This window comes from Sinocyclocheilus grahami, unplaced genomic scaffold (assembly GCF_001515645.1).
Source record: "Sinocyclocheilus grahami isolate Dianchi unplaced genomic scaffold, SAMN03320097.WGS_v1.1 scaffold130.1, whole genome shotgun sequence".
In the NCBI taxonomy this organism is placed as follows: Eukaryota; Metazoa; Chordata; class Actinopteri; order Cypriniformes; family Cyprinidae; genus Sinocyclocheilus; species Sinocyclocheilus grahami.
The window spans coordinates 1490023-1504314 of NW_015505309.1; the positions used below are offsets into that span (position 1 = coordinate 1490023).

Here is a 14292-nt window from a genome sequence, read left to right on the forward strand (position 1 = left end):
TATATATATATATATATAGGGATAACATATGCTATATATGCACCGACTGCTGGGACTTTTAATAGAAGCAAATAATTAAACATTTCTGTTTGACATGAAGCTTTCGCTGAGATGCTCCTGTAAAGTAATTACTTGCGTTGATGAAAATAATTCTGCTAATGGATGCAAACAATCCATATCAACTCAAACTTACAGGTCCCGCTGATACACAATAAAACATAAGCTATTCCTAGACAACATTGTTCCACATGCCACGTGACCCACATGTAAAGAAAGCAAATCGAGAAAAAAATAAAGCATTGTCGCATCGTCTGTGCCTAGTCCTGAATGAGACCCCAGCTGTAGTGAGATGTATTCAAAATGTCTTGCATCTCAGCTATAAATAGTCTCAAAGACCCAGATTCCCAGCTCACTCAGCACACGTGAACGCGCACACACACTCACACACGGATAAAACAGAAATGCTTGTGCAGGCACATAAATATTTGAGAAACAGACAAATAAAAATCTAATAAATCAACCTCTATGTCACAATGATCTTAGAACACCAATCCCAGCTAAAAGAAAAGAAAAAAAGATTTTGGCAAATAAAAATTCAGACTTTAATTTTTTTTTTAATTTAAATAAAATTAAAGCAATACAAAATTACTGATATATAAAAACAAAGCAACTTTCATGATAAGAAACGTTATTAAAATGACAGTTAATCTTCACTTCATGCAATCTGGCACTGTAGTATCATACAGTAAAAATAGCATCTGTTCTCCCATAGAAATGAATGACTGATATACTCTGGCTTGATTAGAGAGAAAAAAAAACTGGCTCTTTGTTAGAAAAAAATATATTTATTTTTTGTATTTGCAATTAAACTGACATGGAATGCAATTTCTATTGGATAAGACAAAGGTTAGAGGTGTCACTGAAGGTTAATGGTGGCTCGGTGCGACAGATGAAAGTTAAATGAGATCACTGATCTCAGTCCAGTCTGGAGAGAGACATGCACTGGCACATACGATCTGATGACTGATCAGTACCAATACCATAGATTAACTTTTGATTTGATAAATCCCCTTGAATTGTCATCACTCTAGGTGCCGACTCACTGTTTGGAAAAGGCACTGATGACAATCAAGTGTATCAGATAATCAGGGGATGAAAAGACACCCAAGGGTGCAGTCTAGCACATTATTAATAAATTAAAATCATTTTAGACTCTAAATTAAAAATCAGTTTTTTAAAACAATATGCAAGATGATCTAAGTTAATCATAAAAGAGATTTAAATATGATCTAATATATAAAAAACAAAAACACACACATCAAAATAATGAGAACTAAAGCAAACAAAATGCATTAAACAGATACATGGACACACAATATGCTGAGCACATGAGGATATCATGTAGCAAAGTCATAAGAGTCAGCAGAATTGTTTATCACACAGTAAAACCACATGAAGAGTTTTACCTCTCCTGAGAAGTGGAAAATCAGCTCACACTCTTTTAAACAACATTAGGATGCATGGTTATATATAGACTACTTTTAAGGTTTATTCAAAACAGATGACATGGCAGTTTATTTAAATAGATCATACACAAACTTAAATAGCCACAGATGATTCACAAAAGATCCACGACCAGAACGCCAACACGCAGTCACACTAGCAGACAAAATCCCTCTCTAACCACAGTGTCCACTTTCATCTGTGTTCCACTTTCACTTGGTTGCACACCCACACTCGCCATTTGTGGCAAGCCGCATGAACATTTATTCCTTAATAATAATAATAATAACTAGTATCTATTTTTCATGTTACTAGTATCTGTTTATTTAATTAGCATAAAGTAATCCAACAGTGACTACTAACTTTTTAAGTTTCACAAGTTCACAAATTCATTGGATTCTATACTGTCACTAACAGTGACTTGTATGTATTCCAGATTTACTAGACTTTTTAGTTACTAGCACCTGCTTACAAGAAACTATTCCAATTGTTCTGGCTAAAATAACTTACCTCAACAGTCAGTTGCTTTTCACACGTCTTCCCTAATGACTAGCCCAAACAGCTACTTTAAAGTTCAATTAAAATTGCTAGTCACAACTGAAATATACTAGTGTCTAATAAATAGTACCAGTGCCTGGTATATATACTACTTAATGAGAAGGTAACTATAGCAAAGGATAGCTAGCGCCTAATGAATTACTAGAGACTAGAGGTCTGCACAGGCTTTAAACTGAAGCCCAAACCCGACCCGTACCCGAGATCGTCTGACCCAGCCCAGCTCGACCCAACCCGAGCGGCACAGTTAAATTTAGAGCCCGAACCCGACCCGACCCCGAAATCTTTTTTTTTTCTTTTTCCCACAACGAATAGCCAATTTTTTTTTTTAAATGCTGTATTTCACGATTGCATGCAACGGTCAGTAAACAAATACATGTAAAGAAACAGAATCATTAAGGCTTGGCCAGTTCACAAGGCAAAAGAAAAAACACTTACCAGTTATGAAAGTTTATGAACATCAGGTGCCTCGGTCACATAAATTCTGCCGAGTTTTTGAATGGTTGTATACGACAAGACGATAATTCTTCCATCATGCAAATTATGGTCATTTTCGTCAGTTAAGGCTCGTTAGTATTCGGCCTGCTTTAAATCAGACACAGACATGCAGTGCGGTAAGATCGCATTTATTTGAATTAATTAATTATATCATTTATTTGAATTAGCAAGAGAGAGAAAGAGAGAGAGAGAGAGAGGGATGAAAGTTGCATGTGTGAACCTGCGTCTGCGCGCCTCTCTCTACAAGCAACGTTCCTTCAAAAACTTGATTTTACCCCCTCACTGCAGAGAAATATAAAGTTGCGAGTCAGTAGCCTGTCGAAGCTATTTTACTAATAAAAGTTACCGTGCTGTGTTGTCGTGTGCTATAATGTGTGTGCGTGCGTCTATGAAAGCAGCGTAGCCTAGGCTACTGCATATAGTTTTAGTTTAGCTATAAACCCGAGCCCGACCCGAACCCGAAGCTATTCATTAAACATTAACCCGAACCCGACCCGAGTCCGACGGGTCCCGAAATACTTCGGGTAGCAGACTTCTACTAGAGACTAGCTTAACAGAAAAAGTGCAAGCATCTAATGAACAGTTACTAGTCAAATTGAAAAACATAATGGTCACTATCACTAACTAATAAAATAACAATGACTAATAAAAGGTACTAGCAATAGGATCTACGGAATACATGTTAAAACGGCTTGCCACAAACCGTGTTTCGCATATTCGCACTGGATTTCGCGGGTTCGAGAGGAACGTCTGCGCGCGTGCGCACGCTCGCTCACTCACCTGCTGTAAGTACATGAAAGTCAAGGCACAGGAGAGCTGCGGACACATGTCCACGTTCGGCAGGGCGACGCATGTTCCGCCCGTCAAGGGATGCTGCATCGTGTTTGCGTCCGCTCGTCCTGTCCTGTCCGCCGAGGTTCACGGGTTTTTAAAGATTGCTTTAGCAGGATCGGTTTCTGTAACGAAGCCTTGAAGCAGCCAACGGAGTGTGCGCATATACCGCTGAATACCGGCTACAAGCAAATGTGGATGTTTGAGCACGAGCGTCCCGGGGGTGAGAGAAAACACAGCGCGCGTCTGTTTTGTCCTTGATGATTTGAGTAAAGACCTTGTAAATATGCACGAAACTCTATTCAGTCCGTTTCTCGCGTTTGTAAATAAACACACTCACGGGCAAGAGATGCTAGAGTTGGTGACTGGACGTAGGGAAGTTGAAACGGGTCTGATTTCCCATTCGCTGTCAGAGGAGTCCGGGCGCACCGTCTGTTTCATTGAGCATCTGAATCTCCGAGGAAGAGATGCGGGGCGGGGGCCAATCCTAAATCACACATTCATTTTTAACGGGGGTGGGGTAATCTTTCCATTTTTTTCTCTTGCGTGAAACTGAATTGTCCTTATAATTTATTATTATGGACTCGGAGCCACATAAAGCGCGCGCACATAAATGAACTCAGCAAGTAAACAAACTGCCATCACAGTTCCATTAAAATCATTTCATATCATCCTGTAATGCTTTGTGCTGTAAGGAAGACCTGTCCAACCTAATACCTTTACTGAATTTATATCACTTAACACTATTTACCATTCCACTGTTCAAACTAAATAAAAGATTTGACTGTGGACAATCACTGGATGAAGCTTCTCTTATAGCACTTTGAGTAAAACCTTTTTGTTATTTTGTTTTCTAGTATAATATATAAACAATTTAACCCTTTCTATAGGGGGAAAGGCTATACATTAATATTTATTTGCACTTTGTGGTTCAGTTGGACACAATTTTCTTTACAATATTCTCTAAAAATAGACCAAACTTTTTTTTTTTTTTTTTTGTATTATCAGAATTATTATCACAAGCCCCTAACAGCTAAGATATCCATAAAGTTTACATTGAAATTTGTCATTCTGTAATGACACAAATCATGTAAATAAAAATTACATGTTAATGAGAGATTATAAAATGTGATTTGTTAAAGGGGTCATATGACGTTTCTAAAAAAAACATTATTTTGTGTATCTGGTGTAATGAAATGTGTTTATGCTGTTTAAGGTTAAAAAAACACATTATTTTCCACATAATGTACATTATTGTTTCTCCTCTATGCCCCGCCTTTCTGAAACACGTCGGTTTTTACAAAGCTCATCGATCTGAAAAGCGAGGCGTGCTCTGATTGGCCAGCTATCCAGTGCATTGTGATTGGCCGAATTCCTCAAGCGTGAGATGGAAATGTTATGCCCCTTACCACATTGTGATGCCGTGTCCCGGTGCGATGAGACAAAACCAATAAAAGCCATTATAAACGAGACATTTGTTGCATCCAGTGGGGACATAATTACTGATTATAATGACTTATATCGTCTTTTTACGAGTTGCGTTGCATCGCGTCGCGTAACCATAAAACCATGTCTGCATTTGTGATCGGAGAAACGACAAACAACAAGCGCTACTCTACACTGCTTAAAACCCGCGTTTGAATCATCAGTGGCAAATCCTTTAAATATGAATGCGTACTTACAGGCTGTGAGTCAGCATTATTTGTCAGAATTGTAGGCTAGCCTACTCTCCCTCGTCCTCCAAATCAAAGTTACACCTTCTTTCTTTGCGTGAACATTTGGGCGGTGTTATGCAAATCTTCCCACACAGTGACGTAGACATGTGGGGGCGTGTTTAAACGAGACATTTTAGGAGGGCGTGGTCGAGTCTTAACTTTTATAAAGAATATCTCTTTGAGTTTGAGACTTTAGTCTTTGCAACTTTAGGGATCTTATCTATTCACAAACCGTTTGTAATACAATGTAGTTGATCCAGAAGCCCTCTGAAGCTACTGCATCAAAATAAGCTTGTCTTTTGGAAGAGGGGGAGGGGGGATACATTCACTGCGTACATCCTGAAACAGTGCTGGTGAAAACTGTGTATTTTTGTGAAATGCAGTGATTTTTTTATTTATTTCAGTATATCAGTTTATTTATTTTATTTTTTATTTTTAAACTAATGATTTGACAAATGTGTTGAGAGTCCTTTTAAAATACAAAGAAATAAAATACAATGACTGGATGAGCCATATCAATAACTATTTGTGAAAAGGAAGCCTTACACACACACAAAAAAAGGGTTCAGCAAACTGAGACATCAACATATAAGGGCAACACAAGAGAGTAGCTGCTTATCTATATAAAATAACTTTTGTGTGCACACTAGGCCAAAATGTGAAGTACTAAATAATCAATTAAACCACACACAAATGTTTGAATTTATTGTTCATCAAGCTTCTTTTAAATGCACTCTGGCCTTATCTCCCTATCAGCAGCAAGGTTACACCTTCTTTCTTTGCGTGAACATTTGGGCGGTGTTATGCAAATCTTCCCACACAGTGACGTAGACATGTGGGGGCGTGTTTAAACGAGACATTTTAGGAGGGCGTGGTCGAGTCTTAACTTTTATAAAGAATATCTCTTTGAGTTTGAGACTTTAGTCTTTGCAACTTTAGGGATCTTATCTATTCACAAACCGTTTGTAACAGGCATGGGCCGGTATGAGATTTTGACGGTATGATAACCTTAAGCAAAAATATCACGGTTTCACGTTATCACGGTATTGTTGTTACAGCTCTAAAACGTGTTAATTTGAAATTAAAATTAAAAAAATAATTTAAAAAAACTGAATACAATATATTTTGAGCAACATACAGAATATTTGGAACAGTAGTATCTGTTTATTTTTTCTTTGATTTGTTTCTGAAATGTGGACTGTCTGCAGCTTTTGATGTGGATGGTTGATTTGCTGCTAGAGCTACTGCTGCCCTAAAAAGAAGAAAAATAAAGACTGACATCTTTATTTAACCTAAATCTGTAATTACAGTTTTTTAATTTTAGTTATATAATTCATATACATATCATTTATATAATTTCATATCATTTATTTATATAATTTCATATACATAATTTGATTTAATAATAACCCAGTTTGAACGAAACAAACAGCAGAAGCTCTGAATGGGACGCAGATTCACTCTCTGACAGCAGAAGACGCTGATAAAGCTTTTCGTTGGTTATCGCAGTAAACAAAGCAGAGCTGCACTGAAACACTGCTTTAATGTGAATTATACGAGATGAAAAGAAAATACCATCAAAACGTTTCTGAAGACAGTCTGTTCCCCTCAGAAACACATTCATATAAACCCCCAAATCAATATTTAGGATTTTCTTCCAATAGTTCGTGCATCATGAACAGTGAGTGATCTGCCTGCTACAGTATTTTTCTCTGTGCGTCCGTCTTCAGCATCTCTGGCCTGTGTTAACGGGCGTTTACAGACTTAATATTTTCACATAAATGACATTTGGAAAATGATATGCATTGCAACGCAGTTTGTGCAAGTCCAGAACAGAGATCGGCTGCTAGTGTTACTCTCTAACACTGCACTCAACTTGAGGGATTCCTACACTTTCAGTCTTTGAGGAGACATGAAAAACAGTGCATACCGCAGGAATGTTATAACGGAAAATATTAGCGGTTTTGAAACCATGACATTTTCAAATCGCGGTATACCTTGAAACCGGTAATCGGCCCATGCCTACTCCAAAGAGAAAGGAAAACTTGAAATCGCATCATATGACCCCTTTAAACCTGGGAAATGTGTATGTGGGAGAAACCTGTGCTCACCTAACAGTATAAAAACAGATGTATAAAAATATATCTGTACGAAAGCTTATTAGCATACAAAAACTATATGACAATTTCTGTAAAACATAATTAGATGTTTACATATGCACATTAAATTTACCATGGTAACCATAAGTTCTGTGAAAATGTGACATGTATGTAATTGTTATAAGGACTAGAACTGTGGTAATTTGCTATTAGACCACTGTTATCAAAAACATGTTTGATATGTAAAATACTGAACAGAAAAAAGAAAAGAAAAAAATTAACTGACATCAGTGCAGAATTGAAAGTGCACTCCTACTATCAACCATCTGAACCATTTGGTTCATGTTTTACAAAAAAGAAAAAAAAAGAAAGAAATTTGATATTTGGCTATTTTACAATGTAGTTGATCCAGAAGCCCTCTGAAGCTACTGCATCAAAAATAAGCTTGTCTTTTGGAAGAGGGGGAGGGGGGATACATTCACTGCGTACATCCTGAAACAGTGCTGGTGAAAACTGTATTTTTGTGAAATGCAGTGATTTTTTTTATTTATTTCAGTATATCAGTTTATTTATTTTATTTTTAATTTTTAAACTAATGATTTGACAAATGTGTTGAGAGTCCTTTTAAAATACAAAGAAATAAAATACAATGACTGGATGAGCCATATCAATAACTATTTGTGAAAAGGAAGCCTTACACACACACACAAAAAAAGGGTTCAGCAAACTGAGACATCAACATATAAGGGCAACACAAGAGAGTAGCTGCTTATCTGCATAAAATAACTTTTGTGTGCACACTAGGCCAAAATGTGAAGTACTAAATAATCAATTAAACCACACACAAATGTTTGAATTTATTGTTCATCAAGCTTCTTTTAAATGCACTCTGGCCTTATCTCCCTATCAGCAGCAAGGTCTTTATTGTAGATTAATTAACAGCTGTTAAATGTTATTATGTTGACTATAAGTTGGCTGCGGCCGACCAAGGTCTAAGCAGGAAGTGCAAAGATATACAGCAGGGGGAAAAAGAATTTGAATTATTCATGTTCTTTCTCTTTAATCTTTTTCTCTCTCTCTTTGTGCCAAGTTACAACCTAAGGTGACTCGCAAATCCATAACAAGATTTCATATCCTTGTTACTTTAAAAGAGCAGAGTCATAAAAATCAATGTTTTTCTATGTTGCACGAGGAGCCGTAATTAAAAAGGGCTTCTGAGGAGCCGGCAGACATGTATTATGGAGAGGGCAGCAGACTGCTTTGCTCCATTTTACTCTTTTTCTTCTCCACTCCACTCATAGCCTGAAGGCAAGACTATTTCTTCCCCCTCCCCATCCATAGACGTCTTCTCGGCCTTCCCTCATGCATTCCTCCATTTTTTTTTCTTGTCTTGATGCTACAGAGTACAAAATATTAACTGGACCGCCAAGCAGCGCATATATATTTCTTTTTAAATAAATAAAAGAGCATTCAGCATTTCATCACAGATAGTAGTGTTTATTTCGCTGCATGTCACTGTGCCTTTGACATGTGATGAGGCATGGCTGCCCTTTGCAGTGCGTCTGTTGTCTTAGCCTTTACTGAATAAATAAGCAGGGACTGCATATTGAGAGAGAAACCTTGTTTATCTCTTTGTTTGTCAGTGATGGCTCTCTCAGTCTAAAGAACACATGTAACACATATTGGTCTGTCTGTGATGGGGAGAAAGAGGGTGGAGGGAAGCAACAACGTTTCTAAAGCTTGTGTGCTTTTTCCTTTTGCACTGTATGGTACCGGAGAACTGCCGAATGTCAAATTCATTCAAAGAATAGCACGATTCTATTAATACCGAAATGAGCGAAAGCTCTGATCTTTGCCATGCTGAAAAAAGTTTTTAGGTTACTTAGATAACGGTTTGCTACATACTTCTACATCAGATCTATTGGCATTGAAAAAACAAAAACAAAACAATAACAAGAAATTGGATTCATAATGTCTGCAATGAAATTAAAATGAGTGTTCATCCAAAAATTAACATTCTGTCATTATTTACTCATGGTTGTCCCAAACCTATGACTTTTCCTTCTAAGGAACATAAAGAAGGTAAGGTTTTAAACAATGTGTCATCTGTATATTGCCTAAACAATGAAATTCTGTGAAATTTATTGACTTTCATTGCATAAAAAATAAGAGAAAAAATTATTTTCAAAATATCTTCTTTTGTGTTCCGTAGAAGAAAATCATACAGGGTTGGTGTGATATGAGTGTGAGTAAATAAAAACAGAATATTTGATTTGGGTGAACTATCCCTTTAAAACATGTTTCTGAGTGAAAAATAAATACAGTATGAAGTCATGTAGGGCGGGACTTCACAGCATCCATTGGGATTCGTTGGAATTGTGTCAAGTGAGCTGTAATATTATTGGCGAATATTATTTCCCCCACCCGCACAGCCTTGGTTACATCAGCAGAGGCGGAGAAAGTTATTCGATTTTTGATGAAAGTTATACTTAGATTAACATGCACAGAATAACGTACAATAAGACCAGGAACAAATTTGGAAAGTAAATAAACACAGCTTTGGATAGAAAGTACATTTTGGCCCAAAATTTTTTTTTTGCTCTTTTCCACTTTTCAAACATACAGTATTACTGCTGTTAAACATTTTCCACAATATGTGCGTTTTTTTATAACAGCACAACAACAATAGAAACCACCCCAGAATAAGGAAGAAACCATTTAAGGTGAGAAGAAAATGTAATCATACCCTGAGCTGGAAAACAGTTCACGGTTATTTCAAGGTTTTACTGTTTAGATTGAATTTCACAACATTTTATAGCTTTGGTAACTGACAGAAGAAGTGAGCTCTGTGTAATAACTGTTATTGTGTGCCATGGTACACGTCAACACTAATGAGAAGGGCCTGTTACATATACACCTGAAGGGAAAAAAAAACTTGTCAGTGGCTAATCCTTAATACTTATTTTGCTTTGCCGTTGCTCATTTGCAATACACGCTTGACGCTCTGTTGTGGCCTTATCAGTTAGATATGACAAACACGAATACAAATCCCTCCCCATGAAATGTGTTTCTAAAAGCAGACTGCTTCCCACCACACCACAACAAATTGACTCTCCTGTTAAAAGGGAACATGGTTGGTTGTTTCCATTATGTTTTTTTTTTTTTAATTATTAATGACAAGCTCTCGAATAGGAATAGCAGGAAAACAAAGTCAAAGATGGAGATGTGTTTTGCTAAACAACAAGCAGCACGTACTTGTGACATTTTCGATCAAAACGACAACTAATATCACCTTGTCATCACACTTAGAGGGCAAAACACGAAAGAGATGACAAAGAAAATCCATATACAAATGACAAACAACACATCCCTCAGAAGCTTGTGACAAACCAAAGCAGCTTTCAGAGGTGTGACGCAACTTTTGGCGTGTTTAGATCCCTCTGAGTGTCTGAGTAAATGAGCAGTGGCAGTGCTTGCCACATTGTCATTTAGGATCAGGTTGGGCGTATTTCAGTAGCAGGGTGCTGAGCTACAGGCCCGGGCTCCATTTCAGCCTGTGCACCCGATGTGAGCATCACCATCGCTGACAGACTAATAAGGAAGGACTGGCTGCCTCCACCCCGTGTCAGGAAGTTGACAGGACTGCAGCAGGTGCTGAACGTGTAGGGAAGATTGATGAAGTCACATGGAGGTGGATTGCAGGGAGCCGGTTTGGTCATTGTTAGTGTTATTTTTCATTAGGATCCCAACTTGCTTAATGTAAATCCTAAGTCAGGATGATGGCTAACATCCTCAGCCACAGTGTGATGGGTTTTGTGCAGAAATATCAGCCATTATCTAGCCGGGCTGAGCGGGAACCGATGAGCCAGGCGTTCAGGCTGTGATGGCTGAGACTCATTGTAAATAGTATTGTTTGTTTCTCCCGGTTTGTGGAGAATGCAAGCAACTTCTCCAATCATTTCCAATGTGAAAATAAAATAAGAAATGCCATAACCAAATCGAAGTGATATATTTTCTCCATTCGGGGCTGGAAATAGAAGCCCGGGACCGCGACAGGGCACGAAGTCTGGCGCGGTCACGGACTGCATAGGAATTCAAACCGTCTCCTGATATGTGACACTTTTCCAAACGCCACAGACGGCTGGATCAGTGACGATCAGTGCCGGGAGGCTAATCAGAGATTCCTTGCCGCTCTTTTACTTTGCACATCGCACAATTTGGAAAAGTCAGTTTACATGACAGTAATTACGGAAACAGATGGGGCTCCGGCAAAAATACGGCAGCGCAGAGACAATGGGCCCAATGCATGGGGGACGTTCAGGGGCAATGAGGAGTGCAGGCAGATTGCATGGCAGCTGAGACTGCCTTTCATTAGCACTTGCGTGTGCGTCTGGAAGCAACAGAAATGCGAGTCGTTTGTTACCCCGCTGCTGTCTGCGCTAGGGGCCTGCAAATTGATTACTGGGTGGGACGAGGCAAGCGATCCTTAGCACCTCCACACAGCTGGTTACCTAGAGCAGAAGCTGCAGAGACGCTAGCTGTCCACCCCCAGCTTTGGCTTGACAGCAGCTGCTGATCTGCGCTCATTTCAATGCATTAAGACTTTGCTGTCTTTTTAATTGGCAACAAAAACAATACCATCTCACCGTTAATCATCTCTGTAGAAACGTGCGGGGGAAAAAAAAGAATCAGAGCCTTTTCTTCTTTTTTCTATTTTCTCCCTTTTTTCTCTCTTCCAGTGTTCCCATATATAAAAAACCATGGAAACAGAATATCCTTTAAATAGAAGACAAATGCTCAGAAAAGATGGAGGCCAGCGGTAGAGTGCTAATTAGATGTTTGTGGGTGCTAGAATCATAAGTAATGCTGAAGTGTTTTTCTACCAATTAGTACTTCGGCTCATAATCGAAACCCCAAAGGTCCAGAGCAAATATATACGGGCTATAAAAAAACAATGCACTAAAAGGATGTTTGTACAAACAGGGACAGGGGAAGGGTTGTGGACAGGGCCGGGGCGAGGGCATGCGCTCTTTATGCCAAGACGGCGATTCGGAGCGACATCTTAGAGAGCTGGGGCAAACGCCGTGGATGACTTCCCCGTGCTTTCACCAGGCACTGCCATTAGAGTGCTTTAGCTTCCATTAACGTGTCACTTTCCTTTGCTGCAGAGCCCATGAGGAGGGGGGCGATACGTTCTGACAGGACCAGGGGCTGTCACATGCAGTAACGGTTCAGCACCGACCAACAGGAAAAGCCTCGGAGCTGACGGATCCACGATCCATCAGAGCTGACGTGTGGGCCTCCTCCACCACAGATCCGACTGAGGCGCGTGGACAGGAGTCCATTAATTAACTGCTTAATATGTGGAGCTCTGAAAGTCCTGCACCGCTGAGCATGGCGCTGTCTTGCTTCGAGTGAGTTAAAATGAAAAACATACACCACATAAAGAAAGATTCACACCAGTAATGAAAAACCTTACCAATGGTGACATAAATGACGTAAAAGGGATTCAGTCTGCTTATGTGTTACATTTATATAGACATTCTATAATTAGTGGAAGGATTCTGCCATTCTAATAAGAACCGTTTCAAATCCAACAAAATTAATTGACAAAAATATTCATTATCAAAGCTGTGGCGGAAAATGTGCATCATAATGGTATTTAAATAGTTTTTATTTACATGTTTAAAACATGTAGAGAAAAAAAAGAACAAAGAACAATGAATCAACACTGTTTTTGAAGAAGAAGAATATAGAAAGAATATGATTGTTTTAAATATTCCAATAGTCAATAATGTTGGGGATTGACTCGTCTGAGCTGAATGTGTTAAACTAAACAATGAATGATCAGTGGTAAAGTGAAGTGCTTTATTAGAGGGTTAATTAAGTCACCGAAACTAATCCAATACTGCATCTGCACAAAATGGTGCCAATGGACAAATAAATTAAGTGTCGTTCTATGAAAGAATTCATATGCCACTTTGTGAACAACGCACTATAACGTAGACAATGAATAACTGCAGTATAAAGATTTACAACGTAATAATACTGTGCTCAATATACTGTATGCATGTTATTTCAGTACCTCATATGTCAACTAAAATTAATATATTTTTTGAGTAAAATCAATAAATATAAAATTACTAAATATTACTAATAATGTTAACTCTTTCCCCGCCATTGACGAGTTATCTCGTCTTTTAAAAGACAACGCTTCCCCGCCAAAGACGAGTTTTTACGGCTTTTCGTGTTTTCACTGTTATACACTAGGGGGCGCTATTACACATCTTCTGAACGAGTACAAAACCTCCCGAACAAAAACACATGTGTAACTTACAGGACGGAGAAACAAGCGATCTCTTATGTAAACAGATGCATATGAAAAATAATGCAATCAGCAATGGTAGCATATAAATGAAAACTGCATAATGTTACGGAGTAAAATGTTGATCCAGGAAGTGGTATATGTCTGTGCAAGCTTTGGAGGTGTTGATAGAAGCGATTTACTGGAATTATGCTTTGATAATCGTACTGAATATTACCCAGATGTAGTTTTTGACAAAAATGTGATTTTCTCACCTTTTTGCTCAAAATTATGCATTTTTATGAAACCTACCTATATTCAAGTGTTGATAAAAAAATAATGTTTTAAACTAGAATAAAACAGATTTTTTTTGTTTAAAAGTAGAGGCTCTGATCTTTATTTTGATGTATTGCATATTCAAATATTCATACAGCAAAATATTCTGGAGCAGTGGTGGCTAGTGGGTTTTAAAATAGAGGAGGCACACTAATTGTATTGGTCTGGGATCCCTGCCGATTATTATTATTATTATTTGCTTAACCACTTTAAAATGGCTTTTTGGTTGCTTTTAGTCAAAAAACGTAAAGAAAACGACATACATACAGCAAGATAATATAATTTCACTTACCTGGCCTATCACTTGAAGCAAACATCCATCCCTTCTTAAAAGTCTGTGTTAAAAGAGAGCTGCCTGTTGCGCCATTTAATTAAGCCGACTGCTGTAGCCTATATCCAGCTTAGGCTGTTTTCCCTAAATTTGTATATATACTGTTTGAATGACAGCTTG

At 38.1% G+C, this 14292-nt stretch overlaps 1 protein-coding gene across 7 annotated transcripts in view; it reads right to left on the bottom strand.

Annotated features, from left to right (window-relative positions):
* Positions 1-14292, bottom strand: part of LOC107590590 (RNA binding fox-1 homolog 1) — a 183623-nt gene that overhangs the window by 138538 nt on the left and 30793 nt on the right. For 4 of the 7 annotated variants that reach the window (XM_016279451.1, XM_016279450.1, XM_016279449.1 and 1 more), the window contains exon 1: positions 3337-3895. The exons of 2 other annotated variants lie outside the window; for them this stretch is intronic. In XM_016279451.1, the coding sequence (XP_016134937.1) occupies positions 3337-3435 (99 nt within the window). In that variant the 5' untranslated portion in view covers positions 3436-3895. Of the gene's footprint in view, positions 1-3336; positions 3896-14292 lie in introns of those variants that run through there. One more of the 7 variants, XM_016279446.1, reaches the window with a different exon arrangement.